The sequence below is a fragment of the Oncorhynchus kisutch genome, unplaced genomic scaffold (genome assembly GCF_002021735.2).
Source record: "Oncorhynchus kisutch isolate 150728-3 unplaced genomic scaffold, Okis_V2 Okis02a-Okis13b_hom, whole genome shotgun sequence".
Classification (NCBI taxonomy): domain Eukaryota; kingdom Metazoa; phylum Chordata; class Actinopteri; order Salmoniformes; family Salmonidae; genus Oncorhynchus; species Oncorhynchus kisutch.
In genome coordinates this window covers 7,511,792-7,529,013 of record NW_022261979.1, presented here as the reverse complement: position 1 = coordinate 7,529,013, position 17,222 = coordinate 7,511,792, and the positions used below count along the sequence as shown (strand labels likewise).

The 17,222-nt window shown below is 43.5% G+C and overlaps 1 protein-coding gene across 1 annotated transcript in view; it reads right to left on the bottom strand.

The window, feature by feature from the left end:
- The window catches only part of LOC109885034 (tumor necrosis factor receptor superfamily member 11B-like), a 28,059-nt gene extending 14,741 nt beyond the window's left edge, over positions 1–13,318 (bottom strand). The window contains exon 1 of the mRNA XM_031812204.1: positions 13,117–13,318. Within this exon, the coding sequence (XP_031668064.1) occupies positions 13,117–13,164 (48 nt within the window). The 5' untranslated portion in view covers positions 13,165–13,318. The remainder of the gene's footprint in view (positions 1–13,116) is intronic.
- Positions 13,319–17,222: the final 3,904 nt, after the last annotated feature.

Sequence of the window (17,222 nt, the reverse complement as noted above, 5' to 3'; positions counted from 1 at the left end):
AGTAAGCAAGGCAGCAGCCTTCACCGCTGTGGCCCAGATGTCAATTCTCCCTCCGGGGACTTCCCCTACCTCCCCTACGCCACTGTCATGAAAAACACTGTATCCAGTCAGCAATGTCCCTCAGAATCTCCTGCAGAACTGTATAAGCCTTGGCCTGGGGTGACCTATACTGGCCTGGGGTGACCTATACTGGCCTGGGGTGACCTAAACTGGCCTGGGGTGACCTAAACTGGCCTGGGTGACCTATCAACTGGGGTGACTTAAACTGGCCTGGCCTGGGGTGGCCTATACTGGCCTGGGGTGGCCTATACTGGCCTGGGGTGGCCTATACTGGCCTGGGGTGGCCTATCAACTGGGGTGACTTAAACTGGCCTGGGGTGACCTATACTGACCTGGGGTGGCCAATACTGGCCTGGGGGGACCTATACTGGCCTGGGGTGACCTATACTGGCCTGGGGTGACCTATACTGGCCTGGGGTGGCCTATACTGGCCCGGCCTGGGGGGACCTATACTGGCCTGGTCTGGGGTGACCTATACTGGCCTGGCCTGGGGTGACCTATACTGGCCCGGCCTGGGGTGACCTATACTGGCCCGGCCTGGGGGGGACCTATACTGGCCCGGCCTGGGGGGACCTATACTGGCCTGGCCTGGGGTGACCTATACTGGCCCGGCCTGGGGTGACCTATACTGGCCTGGGGTGACCTATACTGTCCTGGCCTGGGGTGACCTATATTGGCCCGGCCTGGGGTGACCTATATTGGCCCGGCCTGGGGTGACTTATACTGGCCCGGCCTGGGGTGGCCTATACTGGCCCGGCCTGGGGGGGCCTATACTGGCCTGGGGTGACCTTTACTGGCCCGGCCTGGGGGGACCTATACTGGCCTGGGGTGACCTTTACTGGCCTGGGGTGACTTTTCTGTCCTGGCCTGGGGTGACCTATAATGGCCCGGCCTGGGGGGACCTATATTGGCCCGGCCTGGGGCAACCTATAGATTATATTGGGCTGGGGAGACTTATACTGGCCTGGAGTGACCTTTACTATCCTGGCCTGGGGTGACTTATACTGTCCTGGCCTGGGGTGACCTATATAGGCCTGGGGTGACCTATATTGGCTTGGGGTGACCTGTGCTGGCTGCATGCCAAATAAACATGGAGCATGGAGACTGAAAACCTAGGGAGTAGACTGATTTCCCAAGGCCCTCCTCCCTTCTCTTCCTTCCCTTCCCGTCAGTCTCCAGACCAAATCCAGCTAAATCCTTACTGTAAACTGTTATCTAAATCCTTATTGTAAACTGTCAGCTAAATACCTTACTGTAAACTGTTGAACCCATGGAAGTTGCTTGTTTTACTCCCGGGAAATGCCCCTGTGCATTCTGTATATGGAAGTTCTGGAATAAAGACATTGTTGAACTTTTGACCTTTCACCATTCAGTTGGAAGTCACCATTCAATGACATTCTGCTACAGAGCTCTAGACCCAAATTACACGCTGCTCTGTCGCCCATAATTACAATGTTCTGATCATCTGAAGGGAAGTCACATTGGATGACTCCTGTGGCCGTTCGCCAGCTGAGAGGGAACACAGCTGGAGTGTGTACATCCCCTCAATCAGACAGAGGCTTAGTGGCTCGGCGGTCTTAAGGCGCTGCATCTCAGTGCTTAGAGGCGTCACTACAGACCCTGGTTCGATTCCAGGCTGTATCACAACCGGCCGTGATTAGGAGTCCCATAGGGCGGCGCACAATTGGCCCAGCGTCGTTAGGGTTTGGCCGGAGTAGGCTGTCATTGTAAATAAGAATTTGTTCTTAACTGACTTGCCTAGTTAAAATAAAAATATGGCTCCCTATGTAGTGCACTACTTTTGACCAGAACCCATAGGACTATATAGGGAATAGGGTGCAATTTGGGACGCATTAAGAGTTTACTAGTGTATTACACAGTAGTCAGTCAAGGAGATGTTATTCTGCTCGTCATTGTCCAAACCGCTGAATGACACGAGAATTGAAATCAGGGCAGGAGCGGGATTTAAAAAACAAAATACTACTTCCTCTAACTAACTCAGGCTATGGAGCGGGATTTAAAAGACTTCCTCTGACTAACTGAGGCTACGGAGCAGGATTTAAAAGACTTCCTCTGACTAACTCAGGCTATGGAGCGGGATTTAAAAGACTTCCTCTGACTAACTCAGGCTATGGAGCAGGATTTAAAAGACTTCCTCTGACTAACTCAGGCTATGGAGCAGGATTTAAAAGACTTCCTCTAACTAACTCAGGCTATGGAGCAGGATTTAAAAGACTTCCTCTGACTAACTCAGGCTATGGAGCAGGATTTAAAAGACTTCCTCTGACTAACTCAGGCTATGGAGCAGGATTTAAAAGACTTCCTCTGACTAACTCAGGCTATGGAGCAGGATTTAAAAGACTTCCTCTGACTAACTCAGGCTATGGAGCAGGATTTAAAAGACTTCCTCTGACTAACTCAGGCTATGGAGCAGGATTTAAAAGACTTCCTCTGACTAACTCAGGCTATGGAGCAGGATTTAAAAGACTTCCTCTGACTAACTCAGGCTATGGAGCGGGATTTAAAAGACTTCCTCTGACTAACTCAGGCTATGGAGCAGGATTTAAAAGACTTCCTCTGACTAACTCAGGCTATGGAGCGGGATTTAAAAGACTTCCTCTGACTAACTCAGGCTATGGAGCGGGATTTAAAAGACTTCCTCTGACTAAAGTGCTGTCGCCTAAATGGCTTTCCATATTCAACCTAAACCACCATCTACCCCCGGAGGGATGACAGACAGTCATTTCCATGTGTATCATTTCCCTGCATTAAGCACTGAGGAGGAACACACCCAGCAGCTGACTGAGAGGAACGCATTGGAGGACCTAGGCTACGTCCCAAATGGCCCCCATATTCCCTGTGTAGTGCACTATATAGGGAATAGGGTCCCCATAGGGCTCTGGTCAACAGTAGTGTACTATATAGGGAATAGGGCCCACATAGGGCTCTGGTCAACAGTAGTGCACTATATAGGGAATAGGGTCCCCATAGGGCTCTGGTCAACAGTAGTGTACTATAGAGGGAATAGGGTCCCCATAGGGCTCTGGTCAACAGTAGTGCACTATATAGGGAATAGGGTCCCCATAGGGCTCTGGTCAACAGTAGTGTACTATAGAGGGAATAGGGTCCCCATAGGGCTCTGGTCAACAGTAGTGCACTACATAGGGAATAGGGCCCCCATAGGGCTCTGGTCAACAGTAGTGTAATATAGAGGGAATAGGGTCCCCATAGGGCTCTGGTCAACAGTAGTGCACTATATAGGGAATAGGGTCCCCATAGGGCTCTGGTCAACAGTAGTGTACTATAGAGGGAATAGGGTCCCCATAGGGCTCTGGTCAACAGTAGTGCACTACATAGGGAATAGGGCCCCCATAGGGCTCTGGTCAACAGTAGTGCACTATATAGGGAATAGAGCCCCCATAGGGCTCTGGTCAACAGTAGTGCACTATATAGGGAATAGGGCCCCCATAGGGCTCTGGTCAACAGTAGTGCACTATATAGGGCATAGGGTCCCCATAGGGCTCTGGTCAACAGTAGTGCACTATATAGGGAATAGGGTCCCCATAGGGCTCTGGTCAACAGTAGTGCACTATATAGGGAATAGGGTCCCCATAGGGCTCTGGTCAGCAGTAGTGCACTATATAGGGAATAGGGTCCCCATATGGCTCTGGTCAACAGTAGTGCACTATAGAGGGAATAGGGTGCCATTTAAGACACAGACCTAGGTAATGTCCCAACTATCTCTCCTTCCTCCTAAAGTGTGCACTTGTTCACTTCCCTTAAAGCCCCGATGCAGTCTTTTTAATTGTATTTTTAATACCATCACTGTGTGTGTTTATTTCATGAAAATAACTCAAAATATATTTTTTATCATTTATTTCCGAGCTACCTTTTGCCATTGAAATGCTCAGTCCGATCGTGTGGGCGTGTCGATACACATTTTTAAATGTTTACAATACACGGCCCTGATTGGCGGATAGGATGGTCTAGACTCGAGCAGGGGTCTCCAACATCAGGAGCTACCAGTAGCTCACAGCCTACCTATGAGTAGCTAAATCAACACAACATTGACATTATCCCACCCCTGGTTAGCCACTATTGGCTTAAAAAGCCAAACCTAACACAATATCTGCCAATTAATTTCCAGCAATATTGCCCCTGTCTGTCGGTGTGGTGCGCGCGTCTGTCTATCACTCCGTGTGTATCACGTTGATGTGATAACCATCTTGTTGGTTGACAGAAATACTTTTCCCCAAAAACACTCTCATATAAATGTTAACTGCAAAGTAGGCTTACCTGGCAGAAGTATTTAATGAGTAGATATAATTTGTATGTATAATTTGTTATTGGCTAACTTTGCCATAGAATGAGTAGCAGCAGTATAAACCCATCACCAGACCGGCTTGTTAGACGGCACATTCCTCACGCGCTACATATTAAAGGGACAGACGCCCAATTAAAGAGGAATTACACAAAAACCCCAGACAATGGTCTTCTGATGTGATGTCATCATTAACATGGACTCAGAACATCTATTGGAGTTGTTTATTAACCCGTATTTTACCAGGCATGTTGTCAGAAAACATATTGCACTACTTTCGGTTGTACACTAAGGACCAGGAGAAGAGTTGACATCATAGTACACTACTTTCTGTTGTACACTAAGGACCCTGGGAAGAGTTGACATCATAGTACACTACTTTCTGTTGTACACTAAGGACCAGGAGAAGAGTTGACATCATAGTACACTACTTTCTGTTGTACACTAAGGACCAGGAGAAGAGTTGACATCATAGTACACTACTTTCTGTTGTACACTAAGGACCAGGGGAAGAGTTGCAGGGGAGAGGAGAAGAAGAGAAGGATGTACCTATTTGAAAGTTTGAAAAAAATGAGTAGCTTGTGACATGTGTTTTTTTTTAAAGTAGCTCTCATGCTAGAAAAGGTTGGAGAACCCTGCTGTAGAGCCTACCCCGTTAACCCCTTCAAATAGAACTGCTCATTGGTCAGAATAATCTAATCGTATTGTGATGTCATGCTGTGGCCAAAAACTCCATCCCACCTGAACAGGCCTTTTCTTTGAAAAAAAAAGAAGCTCTTATACTAAAAGGACATTATCATCATTTTCACAATTTGAGAGTGTTATTTCGACCTGAAAGTGCTGAAATAACATGAATGAACCTGTAAAATCATTGCACTGTGCCTTTAACTCATTTGAAAGGAGACGACTGGTATAAGAAATATGATGGAAATTCCCACGAGCCCATCCCTGCACCAATACAATGCTTTTAGATTTGTGGGAAGTAGTAAACGAACGCACACATCAGTAGAAAGTAGACTCGCCTCCAGACTTTCTAAGTTCGGTTTTTTTTTAAACGTCAAGCAACAAGACTATGGAGGACCAAATGTATTGTACACACAGCGGTAAGTCTCTTTGGATAACAGAGTCGGCTATATGGTATACATCATTAGGTCTATTATACAATGGAGGAGCATAAGGCTGGAGAGCTGAGGGATGGATGGATGGAGTCAGTACTGCTGTTCAGGTGGTCTGCCTGGGGATTTCAGCTCTTCAGAGACATCAAACACACACACAGACTGACCCAGCCCTCTGCCTTTAACTAAAATGACTGCTGTAAAATCCCCCCCATTAAAAGGCCTCAGAGGCTACATCCCAAAATGGCACCCTATTCCCTACATAGTGCACTACATTAGACCACATTAGACCAGAGCCCTATGGCACCCTATTCCCTACACATAGTGCAGTACTTTAGAGCAAAGTCCTATGGGTCCTGGTCAAAAGAGTACACTAAACAGGGATTAGGGTGCTATTTGGGACACACAAGGAGCACCAGGCCTGGCATCAAACAGCTCTCTTGATGAAATCCTAAAACCATCAACGACCCCAGCAGCTATGACCAGATGATATGGGTCGGTCCCCATAATACCCATAACAAATCAAATGTTAGTATACAGATGATCAACGACCCCAGCAGCTACGAGCAGATGAGATGGGTCGGTACCCATAATACCCATAACAAATCAAATGTTAGTATACAGATGATCAACGACCCCAGCAGCTACGAGCAGATGAGATGGGTCGGTACCCATAATACCCATAACAAATCAAATGTTAGTATACAGATGATATAACATACACATACCGTGAGACATTACAATTTAATAAACCTTGGCGAATGACTAATCTGGCACGTTCAACTCTTACAATCAAATCAAATGATATTTGTCACATGCGCCCGAATACAACAGGTGTAGTAAACCTTACAGGGAAATGCTGAATACAACAGGTGTAGTAGACCTTACAGGGAAATGCTGAATACAACAGGTGTAGTAGACCTTACAGTGAAATGCTGAATACAACAGGTGTAGTAAACCTTACAGGGAAATGCTGAATACAACAGGTGTAGTAGACCTTACAGGGAAATGCTGAATACAACAGGAGTAGTAGACCTTACAGGGAAATGCTGAATACAACAGGAGTAGTAGACCTTACAGTGAAATGCTGAATACAACAGGTGTAGTAGACCTTACAGTGAAATGCTGAATACAACAGGTGTAGTAGACCTTACAGTGAAATGCTGAATACAACAGGTGTAGTAGACCTTACAGGGAAATGCTGAATACAACAGATGTAGTAGACCTTACAGGAAAATGCTGAATACAACAGATGTAGTAGACCTTACAGGGAAATGCTGAATACAACAGGTGTAGTAGACCTTACAGTGAAATGCTGAATACAACAGGTGTAGTAGACCTTACAGTGAAATGCTGAATACAACAGGTGTAGGTAGACCTTACAGTGAAATGCTGAATACAACAGGTGTAGTAGACCTTACAGGGTAATGCTGAATAAAACAGGTGTAGTAGACCTTACAGGGAAATGCTGAATACAACAGATGTAGTAGACCTTACATTTAAATGCTGACTGACAAGCCCTTAACCAACAATGCAGTTTTTCAAAAAAATACCTAACAAAAATAAGAATAAGAAATAAAAGTCACAAATCAATATTTGGGTCAATAAAGTCCACCAACTAACTTTTAGAAACCTGTAACAGTACAGGCCGGTAGCCGAGTATTAAAGGAAAACAGGAGCAGAGATAGCAGAGATTCATACATTATGTGTAACCATGGCAGAGTATGTCATTGATCTCCATATCATTTAGTCCCAGGCTGTGTTCCACTGTGTCTGATTTATGCAGCGTTACAACGAACAGATGATCATTTATGAGTGGGAGGTCGTAGCAAGAGTTTGGCACGGTCAAGTGGGTATTTGTTAATGATTAACTAAAGATAATATAAACATTTCTGATGAATTAGAAAGGATTGAAACTGAGTCTTTCTTCATCAGAAATGTTTATATTATCTTTAGTTAATCATTAACAAATACCCACTTGACCGCGCCAAACTCTTGCTACGGTCTCCCACTCATAAATGATCATCTGTTAGTTGTAACGCTGCATAAATCAGAGACAGTGGAACACAGCCTGGGACTAAATGTATACAGTGCCTTGCGAAAGTATTCGGCCCCCTTGAACTTTGCGACCTTTTGCCACATTTCAGGCTTCAAACATAAAGATATAAAACTGTATTTTTTTGTGAAGAATCAACAACAAGTGGGACACAATCATGAAGTGGAACGACATTTATTGGATATTTCAAACTTTTTTAACAAATCAAAAATTGAAAAATTGGGCATGCAAAATTATTCAGCCCCCTTAAGTTAATACTTTGTAGCGCCACCTTTTGCTGCGATTACAGCTGTAAGTCGCTTGGGGTATGTCTCTATCAGTTTTGCACATCGAGAGACTGAAATTTTTTCCCATTCCTCCTTGCAAAACAGCTCGAGCTCAGTGAGGTTGGATGGAGAGCATTTGTGAACAGCAGTTTTCAGTTCTTTCCATAGATTCTCGATTGGATTCAGGTCTGGACTTTGACTTGGCCATTCTAACACCTGGATATGTTTATTTTTGAACCATTCCATTGTAGATTTTGCTTTATGTTTTGGATCATTGTCTTGTTGGAAGACAAATCTCCGTCCCAGTCTCAGGTCTTTTGCAGACTCCATCAGGTTCTTCCAGAATGGTCCTGTATTTGGCTCCATCCATCTTCCCATCAATTTTAACCATCTTCCCTGTCCCTGCTGAAGAAAAGCAGGCCCAAACCATGATGCTGCCACCACCATGTTTGACAGTGGGGATGGTGTGTTCAGGGTGATGAGCTGTGTTGCTTTTACGCCAAACATAACGTTTTGCATTGTTGCCAAAAAGTTCAATTTTGGTTTAATCTGACCAGAGCACCTTCTTCCACATGTTTGGTGTGTCTCCCAGGTGGCTTGTGGCAAACTTTAAACGACACTTTTTATGGATATCTTTAAGAAATGGCTTTGTTCTTGCCACTCTTCCATAAAGGCCAGATTTGTGCAATATACGACTGATTGTTGTCCTATGGACAGAGTCTCCCACCTCAGCTGTAGATCTCTGCAGTTCATCCAGAGTGATCATGGGCCTCTTGGCTGCATCTCTGATCAGTCTTCTCCTTGTATGAGCTGAAAGTTTAGAAGGACGGCCAGGTCTTGGTAGATTTGCAGTGGTCTGATACTCCTTCCATTTCAATATTATCGCTTGCACAGTGCTCCTTGTGATGTTCAAAGCTTGGGAAATCTTTTTGTATCCAAATCCGGCTTTAAACTTCTTCACAACAGTATCTCGGACCTGCCTGGTGTGTTCCTTGTTCTTCATGATGCTCTCTGCGCTTTTAACGGACCTCTGAGACTATCACAGTGCAGGTGCATTTATACGGAGACTTGATTACACACAGGTGGATTGTATTTATCATCATTAGCCATTTAGGTCAACATTGGATCATTCAGAGATCCTCACTGAACTTCTGGAGAGAGTTTGCTGCACTGAAAGTAAAGGGGCTGAATAATTTTGCACGCCCAATTTTTCCGTTTTTGATTTGTTACAAAAGTTTGAAATATCCAATAAATGTCGTTCCACTTCATGATTGTGTCCCACTTGTTGTTGATTCTTCACAAAAAAATACAGTTTTATATCTTTATGTTTGAAGCCTGAAATGTGGCAAAAGGTCGCAAAGTTCAAGGGGGCCGAATACTTTCGCAAGGCACTGTTTATGTATATATTCTGTTTGTTTTTAAGGATTCTTTCAATGGACATTTCCACCAACTCCCGAGTCATTTTGGAGGATGTTTACACATACCACCTAACTCACCTGAGAACCAGGGTGAATCCCGAAACGGAAACGTGTTCCTGTAGTCATTTAGATGGCATCAGTCATGCTGTTTCCACAGTACGTGACAACAACTTAAAGAGTAGAGAAAGGGATAGAGACACTGTCTCTCAGTGATTCCATGTTAGTAGAGTAGAGAAAAGGATAGAGACACTGTCTCTCAGTGTAGTAGAGAAAAGGATAGAGACACTGTCTCTCAGTGTTTCAATGTTATTAGAGTATAGAAAAGGATAGAGACACTGTCTCTCAGTGTAGTAGAGAATAGGATAGAGACACTGTCTCTCAGTGATTCCATGTTATTAGAGTAGAGAAAAGGATAGAGACACTGTCTCTCAGTGTAGTAGAGAAAAGGATAGAGACACTGTCTCTCAGTGTTTCAATGTTATTAGAGTAGAGAAAAGGATAGAGACACTGTCTCTCAGTGTAGTAGAGAAAAGGATAGAGACACTGTCTCTCAGTGTAGTAGAGAAAATGATAGAGACACTGTCTCTCAGTGTTTCAATGTTATTAGAGTAGAGAAAAGGATATAGACACTGTCTCTCAGTGTTTCAATGTTATTAGAGTAGAGAAAAGGATAGAGACACTGTCTCTCAGTGTTTCAATGTTATTAGAGTAGAGAAAAGGATAGAGACACTGTCTCTCAGTGTTTCAATGTTATTAGAGTAGAGAAAAGGATAGAGACACTGTCTCTCAGTGTAGTAGAGAAAAGGATAGAGACACTGTCTCTCAGTGTTTCAATGTTATTAGAGTATAGAAAAGGATAGAGACACTGTCTCTCAGTGTAGTAGAGAAAAGGATAGAGACACTGTCTCTCAGTGTTTCAATGTTATTAGAGTAGAGAAAAGGATAGAGACACTGTCTCTCAGTGTTTCCATGTTATTAGAGTAGAGAAAAGGATAGAGACACTGTCTCTCAGTGTTTCAATGTTATTAGAGTAGAGAAAGGGATAGAGACACTGTCTCTCAGTGTTTCCATGTTATTAGAGTATAGAAAAGGATAGAGACACTGTCTCTCAGTGTAGTAGAGAAAAGGATAGAGACACTGTCTCTCAGTGTTTCCATGTTAGTAGAGTAGACCGGTAGGATAGAAACACTGTCTCTCAGTGTTTCCATGCTATTAGAGTAGACCGGTAGGACAGAAACACTACTGACGGCATCACTACTACTGTTGATGTAAAAGAGGAAGTTACTGTAGTCGCTGTCAAGAAGCTTCCCTTCAGGATGATGTGTTCCTTTCTAAATAAACGTTAGGCGTGTGTGTGGGTGTGGGTGTGTGTGTGTGTGTGTGTGTGTGTGTGTGGGTGTGGGTGTGGGTGTGGGTGTGGGTGTGGGTGTGGGTGTGGGTGTGGGTGTGGGTGTGGGTGTGGGTGTGTGTGGGTGTGGGTGTGGGTGTGGGTGTGGGTGTGGGTGTGTGTGTGTGTGTGTGTGGATGTGTGTGTGTGTATGTGTGTGTGGGTGTGTGTGTAAAGCCTCAGTATTTGACAACAAAAACAAATATTTGTGTTTATTCTGCAGGGCGTTATAGGGTGACCTTTTGACACATTTCTCTCTGTTTTCTCTGTCACCTCGTGAACGGCTCATTTTGGGGAAGTTGTCTGTAACAGACGCCACCGAGTGCAGACACCACCGAGTGCAGACACCACCGAGGGCAGAGCATAAAGATAAAGAGTTAAAAGATAACAAGCCACATGTAGAACAATCCACATAGAAGAATAGCTCCCTGGCTCTGCTTTCACATTAATATCACCTGTATTCATTTACACAGAAGGCAAGTGTAGCCTATCATATCAGACTGTGTATCTGTATTTCAATCATTTAACACACACACACACACACACACACGACAAGAGTTCAATGAAAATAGAATAGGTTTATTTTCATACAAGTTCTCTACTGGTTTTTAATCTGATACAGATCTCAACATGGACATATGCAAACCCCTTTATGAGGCCCAGATAGGAAGGACATCATGCAAAACACATCAAAGGAAACAACTGTGCCAAAACAGAGAGGTGAGAACTACACTACCACCAGTGTAATATCCTATAGCATTACTATGGCACATCATCGCCTGACTACTAACACACCGTTGGCCCAGAAGCACTTTTAGGACAAATTCTCACAGCTGTCACTCACTATCTATGGAATCTTGATTCACTTCACATTGGTCCGACAGGAAATAAAAACATAACCTACATCTCTACTCCATTAGCCTAGTGGGACGGCAGGTAACCTAGTGGTTAGTGTGGAGGGATGGCAGGTAACCTAGCGGTTAGTGTGTAGGGGCAGGCAGGTAACCTAGTGGTTAGAGTGTAGGGGCAGGCAGGTAGCCTAGTGGTTAGAGTGTAGGGACGGCAGGGAACCTAGTGGTTAGAGTGTAGGGGCGGCAGGTAGCCTAGTGGTTAGAGTGGAGGGACGGCAGGGAACCTAGTGGTTAGAGTGGAGGGACGGCAGGTAACCTAGCGGTTAGTGTGTAGGGGCAGGCAGGGAACCTAGTGGTTAGAGTGTAGGGGCGGCAGGTAGCCTAGTGGTTAGAGTGGAGGGACGGCAGGGAACCTAGTGGTTAGAGTGGAGGGACGGCAGGTAGCCTAGTGGTTAGAGTGGAGGGACGGCAGGTAGCCTAGTGGTTAGAGTGTAGGGGCGGCAGGTACCCTATTGGTTAGAGTGTAGGGGCGGCAGGTAACCTAGTGGTTAGTGTGTAGGGGCAGGCAGGTAACCTAGTGGTTAGAGTGTAGGGACGGCAGGTAGCCTAGTGATTAGAGTGTAGGGACAGGCAGGTAGCCTAGTGGTTAGAATGTAGGGACGGCAGGTAGCCTAGTGGTTAGAGTGTAGGGACGGCAGGTAGCCCAGTGGTTAGAGTGTAGGGACGGCAGGTAGCCCAGTGGTTAGAGTGGAGGGACGGCAGGTAGCCTAGTGGTTAGAGTGGAGGGGCGGCAGGTAGCCTAGTGGTTAGAGCGTTGGGCCAGGAACCGAAAGGTTGCAATATTGAATCCCCGAGCTGAGAAGGTAAAAGTCGTTCTGCCCCCAAAAACAAGGCAGTTTACTCACAGTTCCTAGGCCGTCATTGAAAATAAGAATTGACTTGCCTAGTTTAAAAAAAAAATGTAAATACAAAATTTACTTATTGTCACGTTTCATGCACAATTCAAAATAAATACTGATGGGGTTCATGGTTCCTTTTTTGGATTAGTTTAGGAAAATTACACATGGTATGTGTAGGGGTGGGAACCATCTCTAACCAACAAGTTATGCAAATTCAGCCTGAAACAAATTGAGTCATGACGGAGAGAGTTGAAAATACAATACACACCTATGTCAGGAGAGTCATGTGGTCGAGAAATATAGCAGCATGCTGGTGTTTAGGCTCTATGAAGCCGGTACTATTTATAATAGTCATTGACGCATAAACAATATCGACTTAGTTTACATTAAAATACAAAATATGAAATTATGTCAAAGAAATTTGTTCAAAACGTTTCGTCCATACAACGAGGTTTCAAAACAATCACAGTTTCTACTAATATTAGTCTCCCCTTCACCAAAGACCAAGAGCTACAATTTCTATAATCAAAGATGATTTAAACACAGAATAGACTACCTACCTGTGCTGCGTTTTGATGAAGGCGCGCATCGCATCGAATATAACCGGGATGTATCGTTCATCTGCACACTGTTCTAATCTCACAATTCACTCGTTGGAATAATCTATTCAATCGTTAGAATAAACCCCTTCGTCAAAACATAGTCCACGGAGAGTATCAACAACGTGAAGGTAAAATACTCACCACGTGTAATTTCATTGCTGGCTGTGGTCGCATAACGTTAGCGCTCATCTCCGTCTCCTCTGTAGTAGAAATCCGTTAGGACGAGACGAGGTTGTTTCCATTCTTATACTTAGGAAGAGTGCCCACCCACTTTGGTGGCATTACGAATAGCGGGCTTCTTCGCTTTGCCTTCTTACAGGGTTTCTCCTTCAAATAAATGCATACTTGCTATGATTGCGTCATCACTTACGTAGCCTATAGAGGCAGTTTTTTTTACTCCACCTATGGTTTAGCACTGGAAATAAAATGAATATTTACAATTTGATGTATAATGCCGTTAACTCATATGAACAATAGCCTTTTTAAAGTTATTTTAAAAATAGTTATTCAAATAATGAAATGAACAAAGGAGGGCATTGATCATTCTTGCCTAATGCCTATACTGCCGAATGTTTAGGTTGTTATTGTCTCCTTCCTGGATGGGGAAGACGAGGTATTGGTCCAGAGAGAGGTTGGGTGAGGATGTATTGGTTCAGAGAGAGGTTGGGTGATGAGGTATTGGTCCAGAGAGAGGTTGGGTGATGAGTTATTGGTCCAGAGAGAGGTTGGGTGACCAGGTATTGGTCCAGAGAGAGGTTGGGTGACCAGGTATTGGTCCAGAGAGAGGTTGGGTGACCAGGTATTGGTTCAGAGAGAGGTTGGGTGACTTGTGTCGAGCACATTTTGTGAAGACAACAACCTCACAGAAGATGAACCATATCCATCAAACCTACCATATTTCCTGGTTTATTACAGACAGAACTGTCATATACCTTACAGGGAGTGCCTTCAGAACGTCTTCATACCCCTTTACTTGTTCCACATTTTGTTCTGTTACAGCCTGAATTCAAAATGGATTTATGTATAATAATATCTCATATTGACAAAGTGAAAAGATGGGGTTTTAGATTCAAACGTTTGGGGTCACTTAGAAATGTCATTATTTTTAAAAGATAAGCACATTTTTTTGTCCATTAAAATAACATTGAATTGATCAGAAATACAGTGTAGACATTGTTAATGTTATAAATGACTTTTGTAGCTGGAAACAGCTGATTTGAATGCACCTGATTTTTTCTTTGTAACGGCTGATTTGAATGGGCCTCTGTGCATAGGCATACAGAGACCCATTATCAGCAACCATCACTCCTGTGTTCCAATGGCCCGTTGTGTCAGCTAGTCCAACTTTATCATTTTAAAAGGCTAATTGATCATTAGAAAACCCATTTGCGATTATGTTAGCACAGCTGAAAACTGTTGTTTGTGATTTAAGAAGCAATAAAACTGACCTTCTTTAGACTAATTGAGTATCTGGAGCATCAGCATTTGTGGGTTCGATAACAGGCTCAAAATGGCCAGAAACAAATACCTTTCTCCTTTGTACTCATCAGTCTATTCTTGTTCTGAGAAATGAAGGCTATTCCATGCGAGAAATTGCCAAGAAACTGAAGATCTCATACAACGCTGTGTGCTACTCCCGTCACAGAACAGCGCAAATTGGCTTTAACCAGAATATAAAGAGGGGTGGGAGGCCCCGGTGCACAACTGAGCAAGAGGACAAGTACATTAGATTGTCTAGTTTGAGAAACAGACGCCTCACAAGTCCTCAATTGGCAGCTTCATTAAATAGTACCCACAAAACACCAGTCTCAACGTCAACAGTGAAGAGGCGACTCCGGGATGCTGGCCTTCTAGGCAGAGTTGCAAAGAAAAAGCCATATCTCAGACTGGCCAATAAAAAGAAAAGATTAAGACGGGCAAAAGAACAGAGACACTGGACAGAGGAACTCTGCCTAGAAGGCGGAGTCGCCTCTTCACTGTTGACTTTGAGACTGGTGTTTTGTGGGTACTATTTAATGAAGCTGCCAGTCTCCCAGTGTCTATTGGAAAGCAGACTGAATCAGGTTTTCCTCTAAGATGTTGCCTGTCCTCAGCTCTAGTCCGTTTCTTTTTATCATAAAAAACTTCCTAGTTCCTCCCGGGTGGCGCCGTGGTTAAGGGCGCTGTACTGCAGCGCCAGCTGCACCACCAGAGACTCTGGGTTCGCGTCCAGGCTCTGTCGTAACCGGCCGTGACCGGGAGGTCCGTGGGGCGACGCACAATTGGCCTACCGTCGTCCGGGTTAGGGAGGTTTCAGCCGGTAGGGAAATCCTTGTCTCATCGCGCATCAGCGACTCCTGTGGCGGGCCGGGCGCAGTGCGCGCTAACCAAGATAGCCAGGTGCACGGTGTTTCCTCCGACCCATTGGTGCGGCTGGCTTCCGGGTTGGATGCGCGCTGTGTTAAGAAGCAGTGCAGCTTGGTTGGGTTGTGTATCGGAGGACGCATGACTTTCAACCTTCGTCTCTCCCGAGCCCGTATGGGAGTTGTAGCGATGAGACAAGATAGTAGCTACTAAACAATTGGATACCATGAAATTGGGGAGAAAAATGGGTAAAATTTAAAAATAAAAACTCCCTAGTCATTGCCTATGACAAGCATACCCATAACATGATCCAGCCACCACCATGCTTGAAAATATGAAGAGTTGTATTGGATTTGCCCCAAACATAATGATTTGTATTCAGGACATACATACAGTATATTTCTTTGCCACATTTTTAGCAGTTTTCCTTTAGTGCCTTACTGCAAACAGGATGCATGTTTTAGAATATTTTTATTCTGTACAGACTTCCTTCTTTTCACTCTGTCATGTAGGTTAGTATTGTGGAGTAACGACAATGTTGTTGATCCATCCTCAGTTTTCCCCTATCACAGCCATTAAACTCTGTAACTGTTTTAAAGTGACCATTGGCCTCATGGTGAAATACCTGAGCGGTTTCCTTCCTCTCCGGCAACTGAGTTAGACAGGACATCTGTATCTTTGTAGTGACTGGGTGTATTTGATACACCATCCAAAGTGTAATTAATAACTTCACCATGGTCAAAGGGATATTCAATGTCTGTTTTTTTACCCATCTACCAATAGGTGCCCTTCTTTGCGAGGCACCGAAAAACCTCCCTGGTCTTTGTGGTTGAATCTATTTTTAAATTCACTGCTCGATTGAAGGACCTTACAGATAATTGTATGCGTGGTGTCCAGAGATGAGGTAGTCATTCAAAAATCATGTTAAAACACTATTATTGCACACAGAGTCAGTCCATGCAACTTATTATGTGACTTGTTAAGCACATTTTTACTCATTTTTTTAGGCTTGCCATAACAAAGGAGTTAAATACGTATTGATTCAAGACATTTCAGCTTTTAATTTATTTATTATAAAAATGTAAAAAAGTATAAAAACATGATTTCACTTTGACATTATGGTGTATGGTGTGTTGGTCAGTAAAACAACATCTCACTTCAATACATTTTAAATTCAGGCTGTAACACAACAAAATATGTAACAAGTCAAGGGGTTTGAGTCCTTTAAGGTACTGTACTGTTTGTCTGGATTTTTTAATAAAATTCAAATTAATTATGGCTAAACCTCCTCTCACCCTAGAATTATTGACTATGCAAATACTATGTACAGGTATTAGGAAAAGTAGGACTGGGATTTATGAGGTGGGATTTATGATGTATAAAGTATAGTTGTCAATGTGGTTGTTTATTATTCATTGCAGTCCTGAGTGTCCACTTCCGCCTAAAGATATTAACATATCCCTACAGATATTAACATATTCCTACAGATATTAACATATCCCTACAGATATTAACATATCCCTACAGATATTAACATATTCCTACAGATATTAACATATCCCTACAGATATTAACATATCCCTACAGATATTAACATATCCCTAAAGATATGAACATATTCCTAAAGATATTAACATATTCCTAAAGATATTAACATATCCCTACAGATATTAACATATTCCTACAGATATTAACATATCCCTAAAGATATTAACATATTCCTAAAGATATTAACATATCCCTAAAGATATTAACATATCCCTAAAGATATTAACATATCCCTACAGATATTAACATATTCCTACAGATATGAACATATTCCTAAAGATATTAACATATTCCTAAAGATATTAACATATTCCTACAGATATTAACATATTCCTAAAGATATTAACATATTGTCA